This window comes from Anguilla rostrata, chromosome 9, assembly GCF_018555375.3.
Source record: "Anguilla rostrata isolate EN2019 chromosome 9, ASM1855537v3, whole genome shotgun sequence".
In the NCBI taxonomy this organism is placed as follows: domain Eukaryota; kingdom Metazoa; phylum Chordata; class Actinopteri; order Anguilliformes; family Anguillidae; genus Anguilla; species Anguilla rostrata.
The window spans coordinates 5,972,325-5,989,393 of record NC_057941.1 but is presented as its reverse complement, the minus strand read 5'-3'; the positions used below and the strand labels follow the sequence as shown (position 1 = coordinate 5,989,393).

General features: G+C 39.9%; 1 protein-coding gene across 1 annotated transcript; it reads left to right on the top strand.

Moving 5' to 3' along the window:
* The first annotated feature begins 7,637 nt into the window (after positions 1-7,637).
* LOC135262762 (neutrophil collagenase) lies at positions 7,638-16,128 on the top strand. Its single transcript, XM_064349953.1, has 10 exons — positions 7,638-7,818; positions 9,124-9,359; positions 9,436-9,581; positions 10,179-10,304; positions 10,481-10,642; positions 11,024-11,153; positions 11,249-11,379; positions 12,474-12,633; positions 15,132-15,235; positions 15,321-16,128. The coding sequence occupies exons 1-10, from the start codon at positions 7,666-7,668 to the stop codon at positions 15,419-15,421; spliced, it is 1,449 nt and encodes a 482-aa protein (XP_064206023.1). The 5' UTR covers positions 7,638-7,665; the 3' UTR covers positions 15,422-16,128.
* Positions 16,129-17,069: the final 941 nt, after the last annotated feature.

Below are 17,069 nucleotides of genomic sequence, written 5' to 3'. Positions count from 1 at the left end.
AATGGTCCAACATTTTTACAGCTAATGTGTGAAGCTCTTGTGTTGGACAACAGGTATACAATAGTCTAGAAATCTTGTATGTCAACTATGAATGAAGTATGAATGAACCATGCCATAGCTCTGCTTTGGAGTTGTAGTGATGATTCTCAGATGATTTTACTGTGTAACATTTTGTCTAAATGTATTTACCTAGTATTCATTCTTAATTGTTCTTAAAAGTTTGTGTAAAGGTAAATTTTTACTGTTTAACTTTTTGCTGTTGCCTTTACAGGAAAACATTGTATGTCATGACATTCTTGCGACGAGTTTAATTTATTCATGATACTGTATGCGAAAAGATGGTTTGCGTTTTCACTGTCTCCCAAGTGTTTGTCATGTTTATTCATTTCCTTTTGAAACTTCCAAAATCTTTTGAATCTGGAGGAGGGCATTCAATCACTGTAGTTTGTTTTCCTTGAACTTTTAACCAATCTGTTATATTCTGTTCATCGCAGCACTGTAGGGGTTTGATCAAAGGCCTCCATAGACACTGAGAAAGTTGGATATTACCTTTTGTATATACCAGATATTTTTACTACTGTAAGATATAAATTGTGTCAAGACAATGAATTGTGGCCTTCTTTTGCAACCCCCAATTTTAAATGCAGCTATTTCAATGTTAAAAAGATTCAGACAATAGTATTTCCCATAAATTCATTTCATGCAAGTAACAGCAGAGGGCAGTAGAGCACTTAAAACTGATTTCTGATAGGCAGAGAGTAAATCTTTGGTTTAGTGTACCCTGCCCTGACAGCCTTGTGAAGACCTACATATAAATCCAGCCAATTTTACATTTTCACCGAAATACATGTTCAAACAACATTTTGAAAGTCAATTAAAGATAATTAAGTGAAGGGTTACTGAAATCACTGGATAGCTGAAACCCATTGGTTATGCTATGGTTCGGCACATTGAGGGAAAAAAATCTTAAATTGGAGATGATATTAAAAACAAACCATTCGTTGTTCCATTTAGTTCCAACAGAATTCACTTTTGTTTACATGAAAACGTGAAAATGTCTCTTTGCTGTGACTCAAGATCCTGTTCATGTGTAAGCCACTTGTGTGAGTCATTTCACATTTTGCAATCTTATCCTTGTAGAAGGAAATTACGTCCAGTCAAAATAAATGTTTCATCATGCAGATCTGAGGTGTGCCTGATGGTTGCTGTGTAGCGGGAGCTCATCATCACAGACATTTCAAAACGCACAATGAAAAACATTTCAGCAAACAGACCAAAAGTTTTTTTTTAAATCTGGAAAAAAGTTCACCATTTATGTAGCTTCTTCTGTATCATTTCATTTTAAGAGTGCAGTTTCCAAACTTGTTAAATACACTGTTTTACACTTTGATGCTCAAGCAAACAGACCACTTCATCGTTAGTGATTGCTCTGGGGGAAAAGGCTCCAAGGTGCATTTGCATGCAATAAACGTGAACAAAGTTTTCAGTGACCACCTGAAGAGAATTTTCATATTTTAGTGTATTTCAGAGCTTACAGATTTAAAACCTGCTTCCTGTCTTGCATAGAAGATGTTAAGGCCCTTTAGTCTATATTCCCAGTCACATTCTTTTGCTGAAGCACTAAAAAATTGACATTGACACGTTCTTTCACAAATAAAAGTAGGATTTATAATCCTGAAACTTTGTTGTGGTGCACCAGGATTATGAAAATATGGTTAAGATAAGACTTATACTGGTGGTAAACCACATACTGGTGGTAAACCAAGGTTGGTCCACAAAATAAATCAAGCTTCTTGGTTTTGTTTCTGTTTTAACTATTTAAGTAAAGCTGTGATATACATCTTTGGCTTAAATACTCAGAGTTAGACAGGGTTATCAGAGGACTGTCCTGAGTCAACAGATTTACATTTCCCTCAGGTAAATAGTTTGTTTGAATTTATTTTTACAATGCTTAGCAAGTCACAACAATGCTACCCAAACAAACACAACTGAAAGTGGAACTGGAACACTGCTGTAAATATTGACATCAGCTAATTTAGAATTGGTTGTTTATGTGTCAAAACTGGAGTAGTACAGTTGCAATACACTAAGATATGAGCCACATGTGCAAGGATGTCACATTAAAACCTGCTTTTGCTATCTTGCGCACCACATGCAAAGTGTTTTCAGAAGAAATGCATGCTATATAATTTCTCAAGCGAGCCTGTTTGAAAGGAGGAAACTATGAAGTCTAGAAGATTAATTGAAATAATTGCACAAACATTAGTCAAAAAGCACAAACATCACAAACTGGAATGAAGCAATCAAATAATGGTGAAATGTATTTCTCACCGAAAGGGGAAATCCGCTTTTGCCAAATTTTATTTGTTACTGTCAGATGTTATGTTCACAGTATACGGAAAGAGGAGTAGATTTAGCGCACAGCCGCCAAATCAACACATCAGGGAAAAAACCCTGAGTATCAGCATGGTAATGTAATACCATGCTCTAAAAACATCCTATAAAGAGCATTATATATGTTAATGTGTAAACTCAATAAATACTAAGGATGAACACATCAATGTGAAAACAATGAGGAAACATTCTGAAGACAATTAAATGACAACTATCTTGAGAGCATTTGAGGTGTATATAGTTAATTGGTGTGGGTGCCATATAAATATGCACTTACACGCTAACACACTCACACACACACACACACATACAACAGTTTCTAAAAAATGGTAAAACAATATAGATGCATGTAAATACCATGAAATAAAAGCTGATCTGTGCTTTTGTTCACATTTATCTTTTGAACTTAAATCAGAATGCCTTAAGTAAATTATATAACAAAAATACCAAATTTCATTCTACTGTTAGCATGCTTTCGGGGAGCACAGCAATGTATTTGCCTGTCACGACTCGTGGGGGGTTCGGACCCAAAAGCAGAGGGAAAAAACTCAAAACTCCAAAATGGGAGGAGAACAAAAGACTTTACTCAACAAAAGGGCAAACACAAATGGGGAACAGAAAAGGCCACGATGGGCAAAAACACAAACTCCAAAAATATCTAATAAAACAGAAAACAAGAGGAACTCAAAAACACGGGCAGGGCAGAACACAGGCAGGCAGAGTACAAGGGCAGGTACATATGGTCAGAAAAATACACAAGAAGGAAACAAACACAAGGAACCAGCACCCGAGTCAAGCGGACAAAGAACTTAAATAGACAGGGGGTAACAAGACACAGGTGAACTAAAAAAACAATCAAACCAGAAAAGGAGGGGATAACAAGACACAGGTGGGAACAATGATAGAATAACGAGACAATAATGGAAAACTAAAATAAATAATACAATTAACAAGGGGGAGCAGGACACAAAACAGAAGTGCTGCCATCTGGCGGCCCAACAAGGGAAACACAGACAGGAAAACACAGAACCATGACATTTGCCTATACATTGTTTAATTTGGCTGGGGTTGCTGGGGATCATTCTGATCAGATCATGCCTTGTGTGTGGATGGACTACTTGTCCGGGTATCAAATCTGGAAGATTCCAGCACCAACTGAGGAAAAGTCAGTCATGTAGCGGCTTCGCCCCGGGAGTTGACCACGTCTCATCCAGTGCTGATGGCTGCCTGCAGACTGCCTATTACCGTGCAAACTCAGCTGGTGGACTTTGTGGTAAAAAGAAGCAGCAGCCATTTGAGGTACATTGCCATTGTACACACAATGATATTATCTGCCGAGCTCCGGAGACTGGGAGACAGGGTAGATCCTTCTCCATGGATGTCACCCGCAATGATCGTGAAACAAAAAAACGAGCCGGCTCAGGCAGTGTGTAAAAGAGAGCCTAACAAGGCGATGATGATGATGACAGTCACCCGCTACCACACATTGAGGAAGTTTCCCACGTGCTGTGGGGGCACTTGCAATTTCCCAGGGTTCCCACTCGTCCTGGAAAACCTGGAAATTTATCGACCAGTTTTCCAGTCATGGAAAACAAAATGTTCTGGAAATATTTGTGAGGTCCTGGAAAATTGTAGGCTAGGCTATAAGTCAAGCTGTTAAACAGTATGTGTAGAGCTGAGGTTGCATATTTTTCTGTATTTTCTCTGTATTTTTCTCCGCTTTTCTCATTTTTATTAGCTGCTGAGATTACACGGCAGCACGAAGTTTTGAATGATTATGGTGCTTGCACACTGCCCTCCTGCCCAGTGAGTGGGAACCATGGTACCGCTGCACATCGACAACAAAGATCTTACTGCCTTTATCGCTCACAATGGACTGTTTCACTAAGGTGGTCTGGCAAGTGCTCCAAGAGCTTTCCAGAGGAGGTTTGTCCCAGATCGTGGCTGGTCAGGAATTGCCCGGTGCAACCCGTACGATAGAGGATCACTTATACAGAGACCCCTGAGCTCCACGAGACGCGGCTCAGGACTCTGTGTGGCTTCGCCTGCATCAGTGGCCTGAAACCCAATTTGGAAAGGTGCCATTTCGGCTTTTCTGGGTCGTCATTTCAGGCTCTGGTCTTTGCCCCAGCCCAGACCATGGCAGTGCTGTTACCGAGGGCCCTCTTCCTCCTCACGTTCCTGCGCTTTGTGCATTCTTGGACATAACAACATAAGATATACTTATTGAACCCCGTGGGGTAATTTGTCCTCTGCATTTGACCCATCCTAGTGGCTTAGGAGCAGTGGGAAGCCACAGTGCAGCGCCCAGGGACCAACTCCAGTTCTGAGGCCAGTGCCTTGGTCAAGGGCAACTGCAGGAGCGCACATAACATGCATGTCTTTGAGTGTGGGAGGAAACCGGAGTACCTGGAGTAAACCCACACAAACACGGGGAGAAAATGCGAACTCCACGCAGAGAGGATCCGGTCGGACCTGGATTCGAACCCGGAACCTCTTTCTTGCGAGGCAACAATGCTAACCACTATGCCTCCATGCCCACCCAACATGGTACTCACAGTGCATTCAAAATGATGCAGCTGTGATTGAGCCGCTATGTGCTCTGCTAAGAAAAGACCCAGAGTTTTGGGTCTTTTGAGACTGATACTGCAGGAACAGACATGTCAAAGAAATTGATAGCTTCTAGACCAGCTCTTGTACTCTATGACCCTGCTCTACCTACAATTTGTCACAACAAATACCTGTGAGTACGGTGTAGGTGCAGTTTTTACACAGCTCCACATAATAAATTGTGGATCTTTGCTTTATCCCCAAGAGAGAAAATGCTACAAGTCACCCAGGCTGTTTTTTCCCATTTGTTAAAATACACAACACTGTTGTTAACAGGCCTATGTTTTTCGATATGCAATTCTCACAAATTCATGAAGCTGGTTGCAACAATAATTCTGGCTAACAAGCACTACTAAAAAATTCCAAATTTGTTCACAATTTAAATTAATTTGTTTACTACTATTTATTAAATACTTTAGAAATAAAATCTTCACTGGCCTCAAAACAGTACAGATTAAAGCCCAGTTTACAGAAAAATTGCTTTAAAGTATACAAAGTCATCGTAATTATAATGATTCAAAATAATAATTTTTTTTTTTAAATCACCATTTATTTTAGGAAAGTCATTACTCACAGTTAGCATATAGTCAATATGCAGAATCAGCCGATGGAAAAGCTTAGGTGTTTACTGGTATATTTATTCTTTTTGTACAATATTTCTTATATTATTAATAATATTCATATTAATAATTGTAAAGAAATGCCACTAAGTCTTAGTCTAAGTAAGATTGGTTTTAACATCATGATTAAATATAGCCATCCTTTCCCCTTCAATTTCAGAAACAAACACTTACACAACACAATATCATGAGATTGGTAGTCTCTCAAATATTTGAAAAAAAATAAAATTTAAAAAGGTAATTAAAATATTTGAGATAAATTGACTTTGGTTAAAGTTAAGGATAAAGCACATTTCGGATTGACTGTTCTGGATCAGCGGCTAAGTTCCTTGTTCAGCAATTTGGCCTCACCAGGATATGACTACATAGCCTTTTTTTATCAAAAGCCCTTGTACAAACAAACTATTCCATATTCCAAACAATCCCATATAGTGTACTAATTCTGCCACTGTTCCTTCAGCAAACACTTAGTCTAGCCACTGCTGGGGCATGCAGGAGTAATACTGTGGACACAACAGAAACTTTATCTGGGATTAATATAGTCGACAGGAAAGGGGGGGGGTGCTTTGCCTGCCTGTTCACTGATCTTTCTTACTGCTCCTACAAAGAACTTGGTGTTCAAAGGACACCAGTGTGTTCTGGTTAAATGTACTATTAAGAACGATGGTCAGGTATCTTCAGGATTTTATCAATTCCAGTTCCAGTATAAACTCTGGTTAATGATTCACTTTTTGATTAATTGGGACAGGCACCATTTTTTGAACAGTGAATGGTTAAGAGTGAATGGCTTTATGTTGTACATTGCAACAGGGATTTGCTTCCATTCAGCCAGACGAGCATTAGTGAGGTTGGGCACTGTTTGGGGGTTTGGGCCTGGCTTGCAGACGGCTTTCCAATTGATCCCAAAGGTGTTGGACGGGGTTGAGGTCAGGACTCTGCAGGCCGGTCAAGTTTTTACACACTGTTCTCGACAAAGCCATTTCATTATGGACCTCGCTCATGCTGAAACAGGAAGTGGCCTTCCCCAAACTGTTGGGGATATATGTATATATACACACACACACACAAACACATACATTTTTTTCTTTTTTTCTGAGGATTTGAGGCACAGCTGATGTCAATGGTAAATTGTCAGACAGTTCTTGTCTGATTATGCACATTAAATGCTTCTGGAATGCTGAAGCAACTGTAACATTAATAGGAATGAGATGTTTGTTTCTGAATTTGATCTGATTGGTCCTCAACAGATAAAGAAAGAGAAATACAAGAACCCAAAGTCAAGAAGCTAGTCCTCTAGTCCTCAATGCTGACCATTTGTGATTCGGCTCCTGACCCTATTTTAGAACCCAAGACAGCTGGGGAGGAAAACAAGTTTTATTGTTATATTTGATATGTCTTCTTTGTGACCATTCAGAGAGGATAAAATGGTTGAATCAAGCTGAAAAGTGGTATGCCAAAATATTTCTGATAATGTGTGCCTGAGTTGATAGGCTAGTAGCCTGTCTAATCATCATAACTAACGGCTTCCAGTCTCCACATACTTCCTTTAGCCATAAAAAGCCCTAATGTTATGTTGTGGATGTGACAAGCTGTGATGATGTGCAGCCAAAGATTATCAACAACTTGACAGTCTTCATGTGGTCGATATTAATATTTTTCTGCTTTGCACATTCACACCATACCTAGGCAAAGGTCTACAATGGCTGCTGAAATCCATCATTTGGGATCCATTCTATATTGTATTATTTTTATTTGTTCACTACATTCCAGTCATTCAAGACCACTTCTTCACTGTTCCATCACTGCGTATATGCAAAACAGCTGGTGATCGCACTTTAGGATAACCACATATTGCGCAAGTCGAATAACAATAGGCCTACTTTTGTTCTTTTTAAAAAAAAATTTGGGGTTATGCTTTTTCCCTTTGCATCAGCACATGCAAATCCAGGACGTAAACGCACACTTATGGGTCTCCTGTTGTGACACGAGATGCAGGTAATTATGGCTTGGATCCAGGTGTCCCCTGTCTCAGCATTTAAGCATGCAGATGGTCCAGCAGACACTTTGCATTGCTTGCCTGAGGAATATGTGGACACTCTGCTGGAGTGTGACTGTTCTGCTGCCACAGTGTCTGCTGATGGCTCTTCCACTGCCGCCACGGAGACCAGAGGATGACCAACGGGAGTTTGCGATGGTATTTATGATCCAGAACAGCATCGACACTGCTCTTATAAGAATGCAAAAAAAAAAAAAATTGGTATTGCTATAATGAATCTTTTTTTTTTTTTTGTTAACTGGGATGTGACCCAAGCTGAATTTTTTGCTACTAAAAGTCAAATGTTGAAATCTGAAATGTGCTTTGTCGATTGCGTTCAATGAGGGCAGGTAAAGGAGGTAAATCTTCAAGAATTGTGCCAAGAGGATTAAAAGCAAAAGCAAACAAAATTAATAATCTGAAATCAGTTCCAAAATAACCATGTAATAAATCCATGACAAATCTGATATTTCTTTCAGCATAGGGTTGGCATTTGTTTGTTTTTTGTTCTTTTTTCTCAATGATGGATAATTTGAAGCCTGTAAGGTTTGACAAATTAAAATTACAGGAGCGTCTCACGTGTTGTATGAACTGAAAAAATATGTTCTGTTTACCTATGCAGAGGACTACAGCTTTTAAAGTCTTGGGGGCAGGTTAAAAGCTTATGGAAAACAATTATGGCTGTGTGTTTGTCCTCGCAAGTTGACGGTGTTACAGGCTTTGTGATGTTTTCACAGCTTTCATAACTTTCACTGTTTTTTTCTTGTTTTTTTTTTTGCCATTGCAGCAAATTCCCCCCATGTTAGTGCTTTCTGGGATTTTTTTTGGCAGTTTTGAATGATAACTGTCAATGTTAATGTAGCCAACGGTGTGATTTGTATTGGAATGTAATCACATTGCCAAATGCTGGGAGACACAAAATGCAACAATGTGTTCCGGTTCTGGAACGTGCTGGGATCAGTTTCCCATCCTTGTCAGCTGTTGCAGTCAGATGATTGGCGGCCCCTATCGACAGTGATGATGCCGACACTCCATTTCCAGTGTACGATAAGGCTGCCGGCGACAGCAGGCATCCCATCAAAGACTCAAATCTCCCAATCTACAACATGTTGTACCAAAACAAACTTTAAAGAACCAAAAAAGGATACACAGTAACCCTGTATTAGTAATGCAATTTCAACAACTTTCTTTCCGGGATGGACCAAAGCGATTAAATGCTCCAGCCAATCAATGCATTTTACTCATAGGCTATTTGTTCTTAGCAGCAATTGTTCGCTAATTAAAAAAAAAAAACATTAGTAAACCATTAATACATCAATGTTTTTAAAACACTGTCAAATCTGCTGCTTTTTCAGTTTTCTGGGATTTTTTTGACAACTTTGCCATGACTTTTCTGTGATTTCAGCCAATATTTTCTTTTATAAACACCCAGGTTTAACGACAATGTATTTCTATCTAATCTAGAAGTATTTAGAGAGCTTCTATGGATTTAAGCCCAATTCTGGGCGGCAGCGGCGGATGACGGAAGTGGACGCGTTCCAGGACAAACTAAAAGAGATGCAGCGGTTCTTCGGTCTTGAGGAGACTGGAGAGCTAACGCCCTGCACCCTGAATGCCATGAGGAAGCCCCGCTGTGGACTGTCAGACGTGGTGACATTTGAGGACACCGTCAAGTGGAAAAACATGCGTCTGACATATAGGTGAGAGAGCTGCAGCGCACTGGGAGGGGAGGGTCAATCCTTGTGACATTAACTCTTGCATATGTTCATTGCACAGCATTACAAACAGCCCAGCAGTGAGATACTCACGGGTGAGAAGAGCTGTTAAGAAAGCATGGAGGTTGTGGAGCAATTTCACACCACTGCGATTCCTGCAGAGGCAAGGGGAAGAAGCTGACATCATAATCTCCTTCAAAACCAGAGGTGATCATGAAATATGAATATATTTATTATGTAGGATTTTTACACTTACCTAACAGGTAAATAAAAACCTGTTTTTATAGAGATTCTAGTCCATAAAGTGAGAGTATACCAGATTATTCTTGACATGAAATAGCCAGATACACAAATTCAATTTTTGGGCCACTCAGTAATAGTCAATGGTGTACCATAACCATCAGCTCAATATCAGTTCAACCGCCCTCAAAAGTGGCTACAAACAAATATGCTACATTCTATAATGAGTTTGGAAACAATAAACAGAGAAGGATCTCTACACTGTCTGTTCTACAAATTGGCCCACAATTTGAATAGGTAATTTTATAGTCAGTGCATCTGCATATTGTAGTTTAAAAGATGTTTGTGAGTTAGTGAGTCTTTAAAATATTCTATAAATGCGACATTCCACATTTATTCAATCGGTGATTTCAATTTTAGATTTCCATAAGGGTGGAGTGAGTCCGTTAAAACTTGTTACACTGTGTTCTGAACGGCTTTGCAGAAATATATTTTCTGAGGTGTCTGTAAAGATTGGGTGGGTTAGTTGTAAAAGTACCCTCACCATTACCGGATCTGCCACAGATCATGAGGACATCTTTGCTTTTGATGGCGTTGGGGGAATCCTCGCGCATGCTTTCCAGCCCGGAGATGGCATTGGAGGGGATGTCCATTTTGATGAAGAGGAGCGATGGACTATGAATTCTAGTGGTAAAATTTGGGTATAGGGGAGCACGGAGGAGTGCAATATTAAGCATTTTCTTTTAAATTGTTCCTGCTAATGAATCAAGGCTGTAAGAAAGTAAGGACCTCTTCGTAATATTCGGAAGAAAGGTGGAGAAAAGATAGGCAAAGCAATAAGTGTGCACTTATATCTCCTCTTCCAGGAATCAACTTATTTGCTGTGGCCGCACATGAGTTTGGCCACGCTCTGGGTCTCCCGCATTCTTCTGACCCAGGGGCCGTCATGTTCCCTGCCTACAGCTTTGTCACAATAAATGAGTTTGGACTCTCCCATAACGATGTACAAAGTATTCAGAAAATGTATGGTAAGCGATGAATCTCAGAGAATTAGAGTGACAGTTTTTTTTTTTTTTTTTTGTGCTCATGGTTATGGTTTGGCAACTTGCCATATGAAGTGCTGGAGGTTGAAGTGGCAGGTACTGTGCCCTCATACAGCAAGGTAATAATTACTGTAACCTGAATTGAGATTCAATCTGTGACAGCTAAACAACAAACAATAAATGAACAATGAAATTAGTAGTTTTGGATGATCTTCATTTGAATTGGTGTACAGTAGGTAGATACATCCTGGTTTAATAGCGTTCACTGAAAATCCCGTACTGTTTGTCTTTCATTTTTTCATTTACCCACACCCCTAAATTTTATGTCCTCTTAAGTGCTAACCAGCGTAACTACATGCCTCTCAGGTGTCAATCCAGATGTCAGGGCCATGTCACGGCTGCGTCTTCCTCCGAAGACGCCTGAGAAATGCGACCCGGGACTGTCGTTTGATGCTGTCATGACAATGCAGCAGGAAATGGTCTTCTTTAAAGACAGGTAAATATAGGCCAGTCCTGTCGACGTCAACGTCAGAACCACAGAATGCTATGCACCAGTTCCAACATTGATAAAATCATGTTTTTCTTTTTCAGATTTATGTGGCGAACTCACCCAAACTTTGATCGCATAGGCATCACGCTGATAACTAGTCTTTGGTCGGCTGTCCCTTCAAATATCACCGCAGCATACGAGACTTCAGAAAACACCATTTTGTTTTTCAAAGGTAATGGACTCTTGTTGATGATAATTTAAACTTAGTAAACTGTTTAGTGCAGGTGATCTGCCTCCAGTCATCAGCAATCGCTTGCTAGTGAACATGACTGTCTACCACGTTCTGTGGTTCTGTAAAACCTCTAATCAGCCACTAATATTATTTTCAAAATGTAAGTGAAAATTCAGCTCATTCTGAAAAAAATCATATATCATTAGGGCTGGGTATCCCTTGAAATTTTTCAATATCGATACCAAGAGAATATCCATATCAATGCTTCTGTGAGCCTTCTATAAACCAGTGTCCGACCTCACTAATGCTCTTCTGGCTGAAAAGAAGCAAATCCCTGCAGTAATGCTCTAACATTTAGTATAAAGCCTTCCCAGAAGAATGGTGGTAGTTTTTGCGGGAAAGGGTGGCCCAACTCCATATTAAAGCCCCTAATTTTGGATGAAATGTTTGATGTCAGGTGTCCATATACTTTTGGAAATTTAATGTACCGTTTATCTGTTGGATCCTGCAGGACGAACTAGTCCCCGATTTGTAATAGGAATGTGATTGTGGTATTAACTCCATTTTGACCAGAAAGTGATTTTGAAATGTTTATTTCCTCTCCTGTAGAACGATCGAGTGTGCGGCATGTATCTTAAGCTTGGGTCGGGGTCGCATTTTTGATGTGATACCTATCTTGCGATCAATAATAGCTGTGCAAAAAGTTGCATTTGACACCATAAGTATCCATTTTACCTAAATGTAGCCAACCTTTATGCTGCATGTTCTTATTTCGTGTTGCTCATGATGGCATGGATCGTCCGCCTTCAACTTCAAGGCACAGCGTCACAAAGTTTGTTCAAAGAGCTTCATGTTGATTTGTCAGTCAAGTCACCTGGATGAAACAATGCCAGTAGAGATTGGCTGGCTACAAAAAACAGCATTTGTTTAACAAGTACCAAAAACTATGAACATTTGGTACCGTTTTTTTCCACCATTTTTCAACACACATTAGGACCAATTTATTTCATTCGGTGCCATTTTTCAATATGCAACCCTACATATCGTACAGTACACCTTGTGTGTGTAATCGGAGTAAACCGTATGTGTTTCAGGTTCACAGTACTGGGTTGTGCAGCAGCTGGACCTCTTGCCTGGATTCCCAAAGGACATTTCTGAGTTGGGGTTCCCCAGCAAAGTGAGAGCAATCGATGCTGCCCTTCACTTTCGAGGAGCACGGCAAACGGTTTTCTTCACTGGGAATGCATGTTGGCGGTATGAATGGCTGATATTTGTATATTTGGAGATAATATATAATGCATACCATTATTTTAAAGAAATTACATATGCAGTATATATGTACACATCGTTATACAGTATGTACTGTATACATACATACATACATACTCTGAGTTCCATAATATCTGGGACAAAGACTCACAACAATTCACACGTGGTTTACCATAACAGCCCCCACCAGCCCATTCACATGTAGTTAATGATAACAGCCCCCACCACCCCATTCACATGTGGTTAATCACAACACCCCCGTACCACCTGGCAGGCTTTGGATCTTTGGCAGACCCTTTTGGCCTCCACACTTTGCTCTTTTTAAAAAAAATATTTGATCACATCTGTCCACAACACTTTTTTTTTTGCCAAAACTCTGCAGGCTCTTTTATGTACTTCTTAGGAAATTGCAATATGCCCATCCTGTTTTCGTAGCTAACATGTGGTTTGAATTTTATTATGTAGACTGTACTTCGGTTCATGAGGTCTTCTGCGAATAGTAGTCACTGACACATCCACACCATCCTCCTGAAGAGCGTTTCTGTGTCTGTCAGGACAGGTGTTAGGGGGTTTTTCTTCATTCTGGTGAGCATTGTTCTGTCATCAACTGTAGAGGTCTTCCTTAGCCTACTAGCCCCTTTGTGATTACTGAGCTCACCAGTGCCCTTTCGTCTTAATGATATTGCAATCAGTTGATTTTGGTAAGCCGAAGGTTAGGCCTATGGCTGGCCATTTTTTTCATATTTCTCAGCCTCATAAAGGCTTGACTTGACTTTCATTGGCACAACACGGGTCCTTATATTGACAAATGCCAATGCTTACGGCAATGTCTTTTTTCATGAATAAAGCCCCATGCTTCATAATCTGTGGATGTGGCTGGTCGCACATTACCATTGTAAATGCACGTTACCATGTGTATGTATGGAAATGTGTTTCCTTGACTCGTTTCCCTGAACATTAGTATGTGCACAAAAAACCTGAGTATGCACATTATAGGGCTTTTTTCATTTACGGTTTCATTTCATTTATTCCGTCCCTCTGATTGATTCATACCGACTAGGTGGTATAAGATAAGATAAGATATACTTTTATTGAACCCCGTGGGGCAATTTGTCCTCTGCATTTGACCCATCCTAGTTACTTAGGAGCAGTGGGCAGCCACAGTGCAGCGCCCGGGGACCAACTCCAGTTCTGAGGCTAGTGCCTTGGTCAAGGGCAACTGCCGGAGCGCACCTAACATGCATGTCTTTTGAGTGTGGGAGGAAACCGGAGTGCCCGGAGTAAACCCACGTGAACACGGGGAGAGCATGCAAACTCTGCAGAGAAGGGCCCCAAGCCGAGATTCGAACCCACAACCTTCTTGCTGTGAGGCAACAGTGCTAACCACTATGCCACCGTGTCCGTAACATGAGCCTGCGTGTACCTTGGTTTTTACTCGTATCCAACTTGATTAAGCTACGAATGTAATTGGAATAGCTAATGACCGCTGACACGTCAAAGCCGTTTGAAGTAAAAATTTCATAGCGTTAGGCTAAATATTTTCTGAATAAATAAGCAAAATCTGAAAATGGTGACATTTACGGCAACCGTCTCCTACTTCAACGCTGTGACGACGTCTCCTCTTAAGGATGGCTGTGCTGATCGTGTGCTGGAAAGAAGTTAACACCCGCTTTTCCCAGACCGTAAAAAACAGACGCAATCACCTTTGCCGCCACGTCCACAAGCCATGATGAATCAGCTATACTAATCATATGCATAAATTTCCATCCCATTCAATCCCATACTTTTCTGGTCAAACATTCAGAACACCCTAAAATATATGCATTTACCCAACCACAAAACTTTTATGGATTCCACTTTTCTCTCTGTGGCAAACACGCCTGCCACAGGCCACCGAAGTGGCTTTCCTTGGGGCCCTCCAGCACAGAGACACAGGGAGAAGATGTTCGAACAGTCCAGATTTATTTCACGAGGGTTTGGCAAGATGGTAACAGCCAAAGTGAGCAGATGTAACCCAGTCATGACCGAATGGGGATGGCAGATTTAACCTGTGCGCACTGATTACCTCACTACGCACAGGTGCAGCCACCCCTGTTCCTGGGCCCAATTAGCCTGGCCAATTATCCAATTCCTAACCAATTAGATAACTAGCCAGGTCTAATTAGCTTGACCCAGGGCAGGTGTGGCTGCTTAAACCAGCCATCCCCACACCACACTCTCCTTTTACCAGCACAAACCCCTGATGTGGCGCCTTAGTAAATATGGCCTCTAATGTGAAAAAAAAAACCTTTTTGTGAAATCACTAGTCTGATGCTGTCAAATTTAAAAATGAAATGGCTTCTGTCCTGTCTTTAAACATCAGAATCAAACAGCTTTATGCGACCAAAGCAAAACAATAAATCTGCCAGGTGTTTGAAAAATGAAGAGTATTTCTCTTTGAATGTAAAATGGCTGGATTTTGTAAGTGCTTGTGTTTCTTTCAGATATAATGAGGAGCAGAAACAGATGGAAGAGGGCTATCCTAAACCTATATTCCATGACTGGCCGGGGGTAAAAGCACCTGTGGATGCAGCTGTGTTTAATGCAGGTAAGAATCATATTTTAGAGTCTTTAATTCAACTGCTAGAAACATAAAAATATTCTGTTTATCATTCTCCATTGTTCTCCAACAGGTTTTGTCTTATTCTTCTCTGGGAATCTGCAGTATACATATGACCCCATCCAGAAATACATTGTTCAAACAACATATGCCAATAAATGGTTACAATGTTAGATAGTCCTGGGCCAGAAATCATTGCATATTTTTTTGCTTTTCCTCAACTAAACCGTTCACTAGCTCAGATAAAATGTGCGAATTTCAAGCAGCATTCAGATTATCTGTCTGCTGTCTTAGTATTAAATGGTACCCAAATATTTTCTTCATGGAGTATTTACATATTCATTAAATTAAGCTGTAGCAATCAGTAATAATATAGTAAGGTGAGTATGGATAAATTCACGGTGTCGTACCCAAAACTCCCACCACCTTCACCAGGATGCAGTGTATTCTGGAGACCAGACCATTTGTGTCAAACTGATTTCCTTTACATACCATAACAGGAAACACATGATGCAACTTCCAGGATATTTTCTGCTAGTATGAATGCAATGTCTTTTTGCAATTTCACTGGCGGCCAGCCAAGTAGCTGAAGTGGCTGTTGAAACTGGATGAGAAAAATTAACGTGACTGTATTTTGTCATGTATGACTAATTACAAACCTGCCGGTTCGAACCAGCCAAAATGTATATATGCAACAAAGTAATTTCTGTAAATGTATCTATTATATATTACAAAATATATCAATTTAATATTACTATTTGGAATTCTGTATTTTTGTAATACCTTTTGCTATGTTACTTGTACTATACACTTTATTAATAAATGCAATATATGTCAATATAAATAAAGAATGGGCTTTTCCAGCCGTGAATGTCACAAAATTACCCATAAACAGTGGCACAATATTGGGGGTGTACAATTATTTGAAGTGCTGAATGGGTCCAACATTAGGTTCTGGATGTGTGGTTACAGTAACTGTGCAGGCATGGGATGTCCTGTGGTGGTGGGGCCCAATGGAAATGTTTTCACGGGACCCCGAATCCCTGGTTGCACCCCTGCTTTTGACATTGTTTTTATATTATGTGAAGCAATATCAAAATATTGAGGAAGGTCGTCTCAGGTCATTTTTACACAAAATGAAATTAACACAATTATTGTTCAAACAATGTATGCCAATGAATGGTTACAATGCTAAATACTCCTAGGCCAAATAACATTGCATATTTTTTTTTGCTTTTCCTCAACTAAACCGTTTACTACCTCAGATAAAATCTATGAGTTTCAAGCAGCATTCAGAATATCTGTCCGCTGTCTTAGTATTAAATGGTACCAAAATATTTTCTTCATGGAGTATTTACATATTCATTAAATTAAGCTGTAGCAATCAGTAATAATATAGTAAGGTGAGAATGGATAAATTCACGGTGTCGTACCCAAAACTCCCCCCACCTTCACCAGGATGCAGTGTATTCTGGAGACCAGATCATTCGTGTCAAACTGATTTCCTTTACATACCACAACAGGAAACACATGATGCAACTTCCAGGATATTTTCTGCTAGTATGAATGCAATGTCTTTTTGCAATTTCACTGGCGGCCAGCCAAGTAGCTGAAGTGGCTGTTGAAACTGGATGACAGAAATTAACGTGACTGTATTTTGTCATTACAAACCTGCCGGTTCGAACCAGCCAAAATATATATGCAACAAAGTAATTTCTGTAAATGTATCTATTATATATTACAAAATATATCAATTTAATATTACTGTTTCGAAATCTGAAATTTTGTAATACCTTTTACTATGTTACTTGTACTGTATATT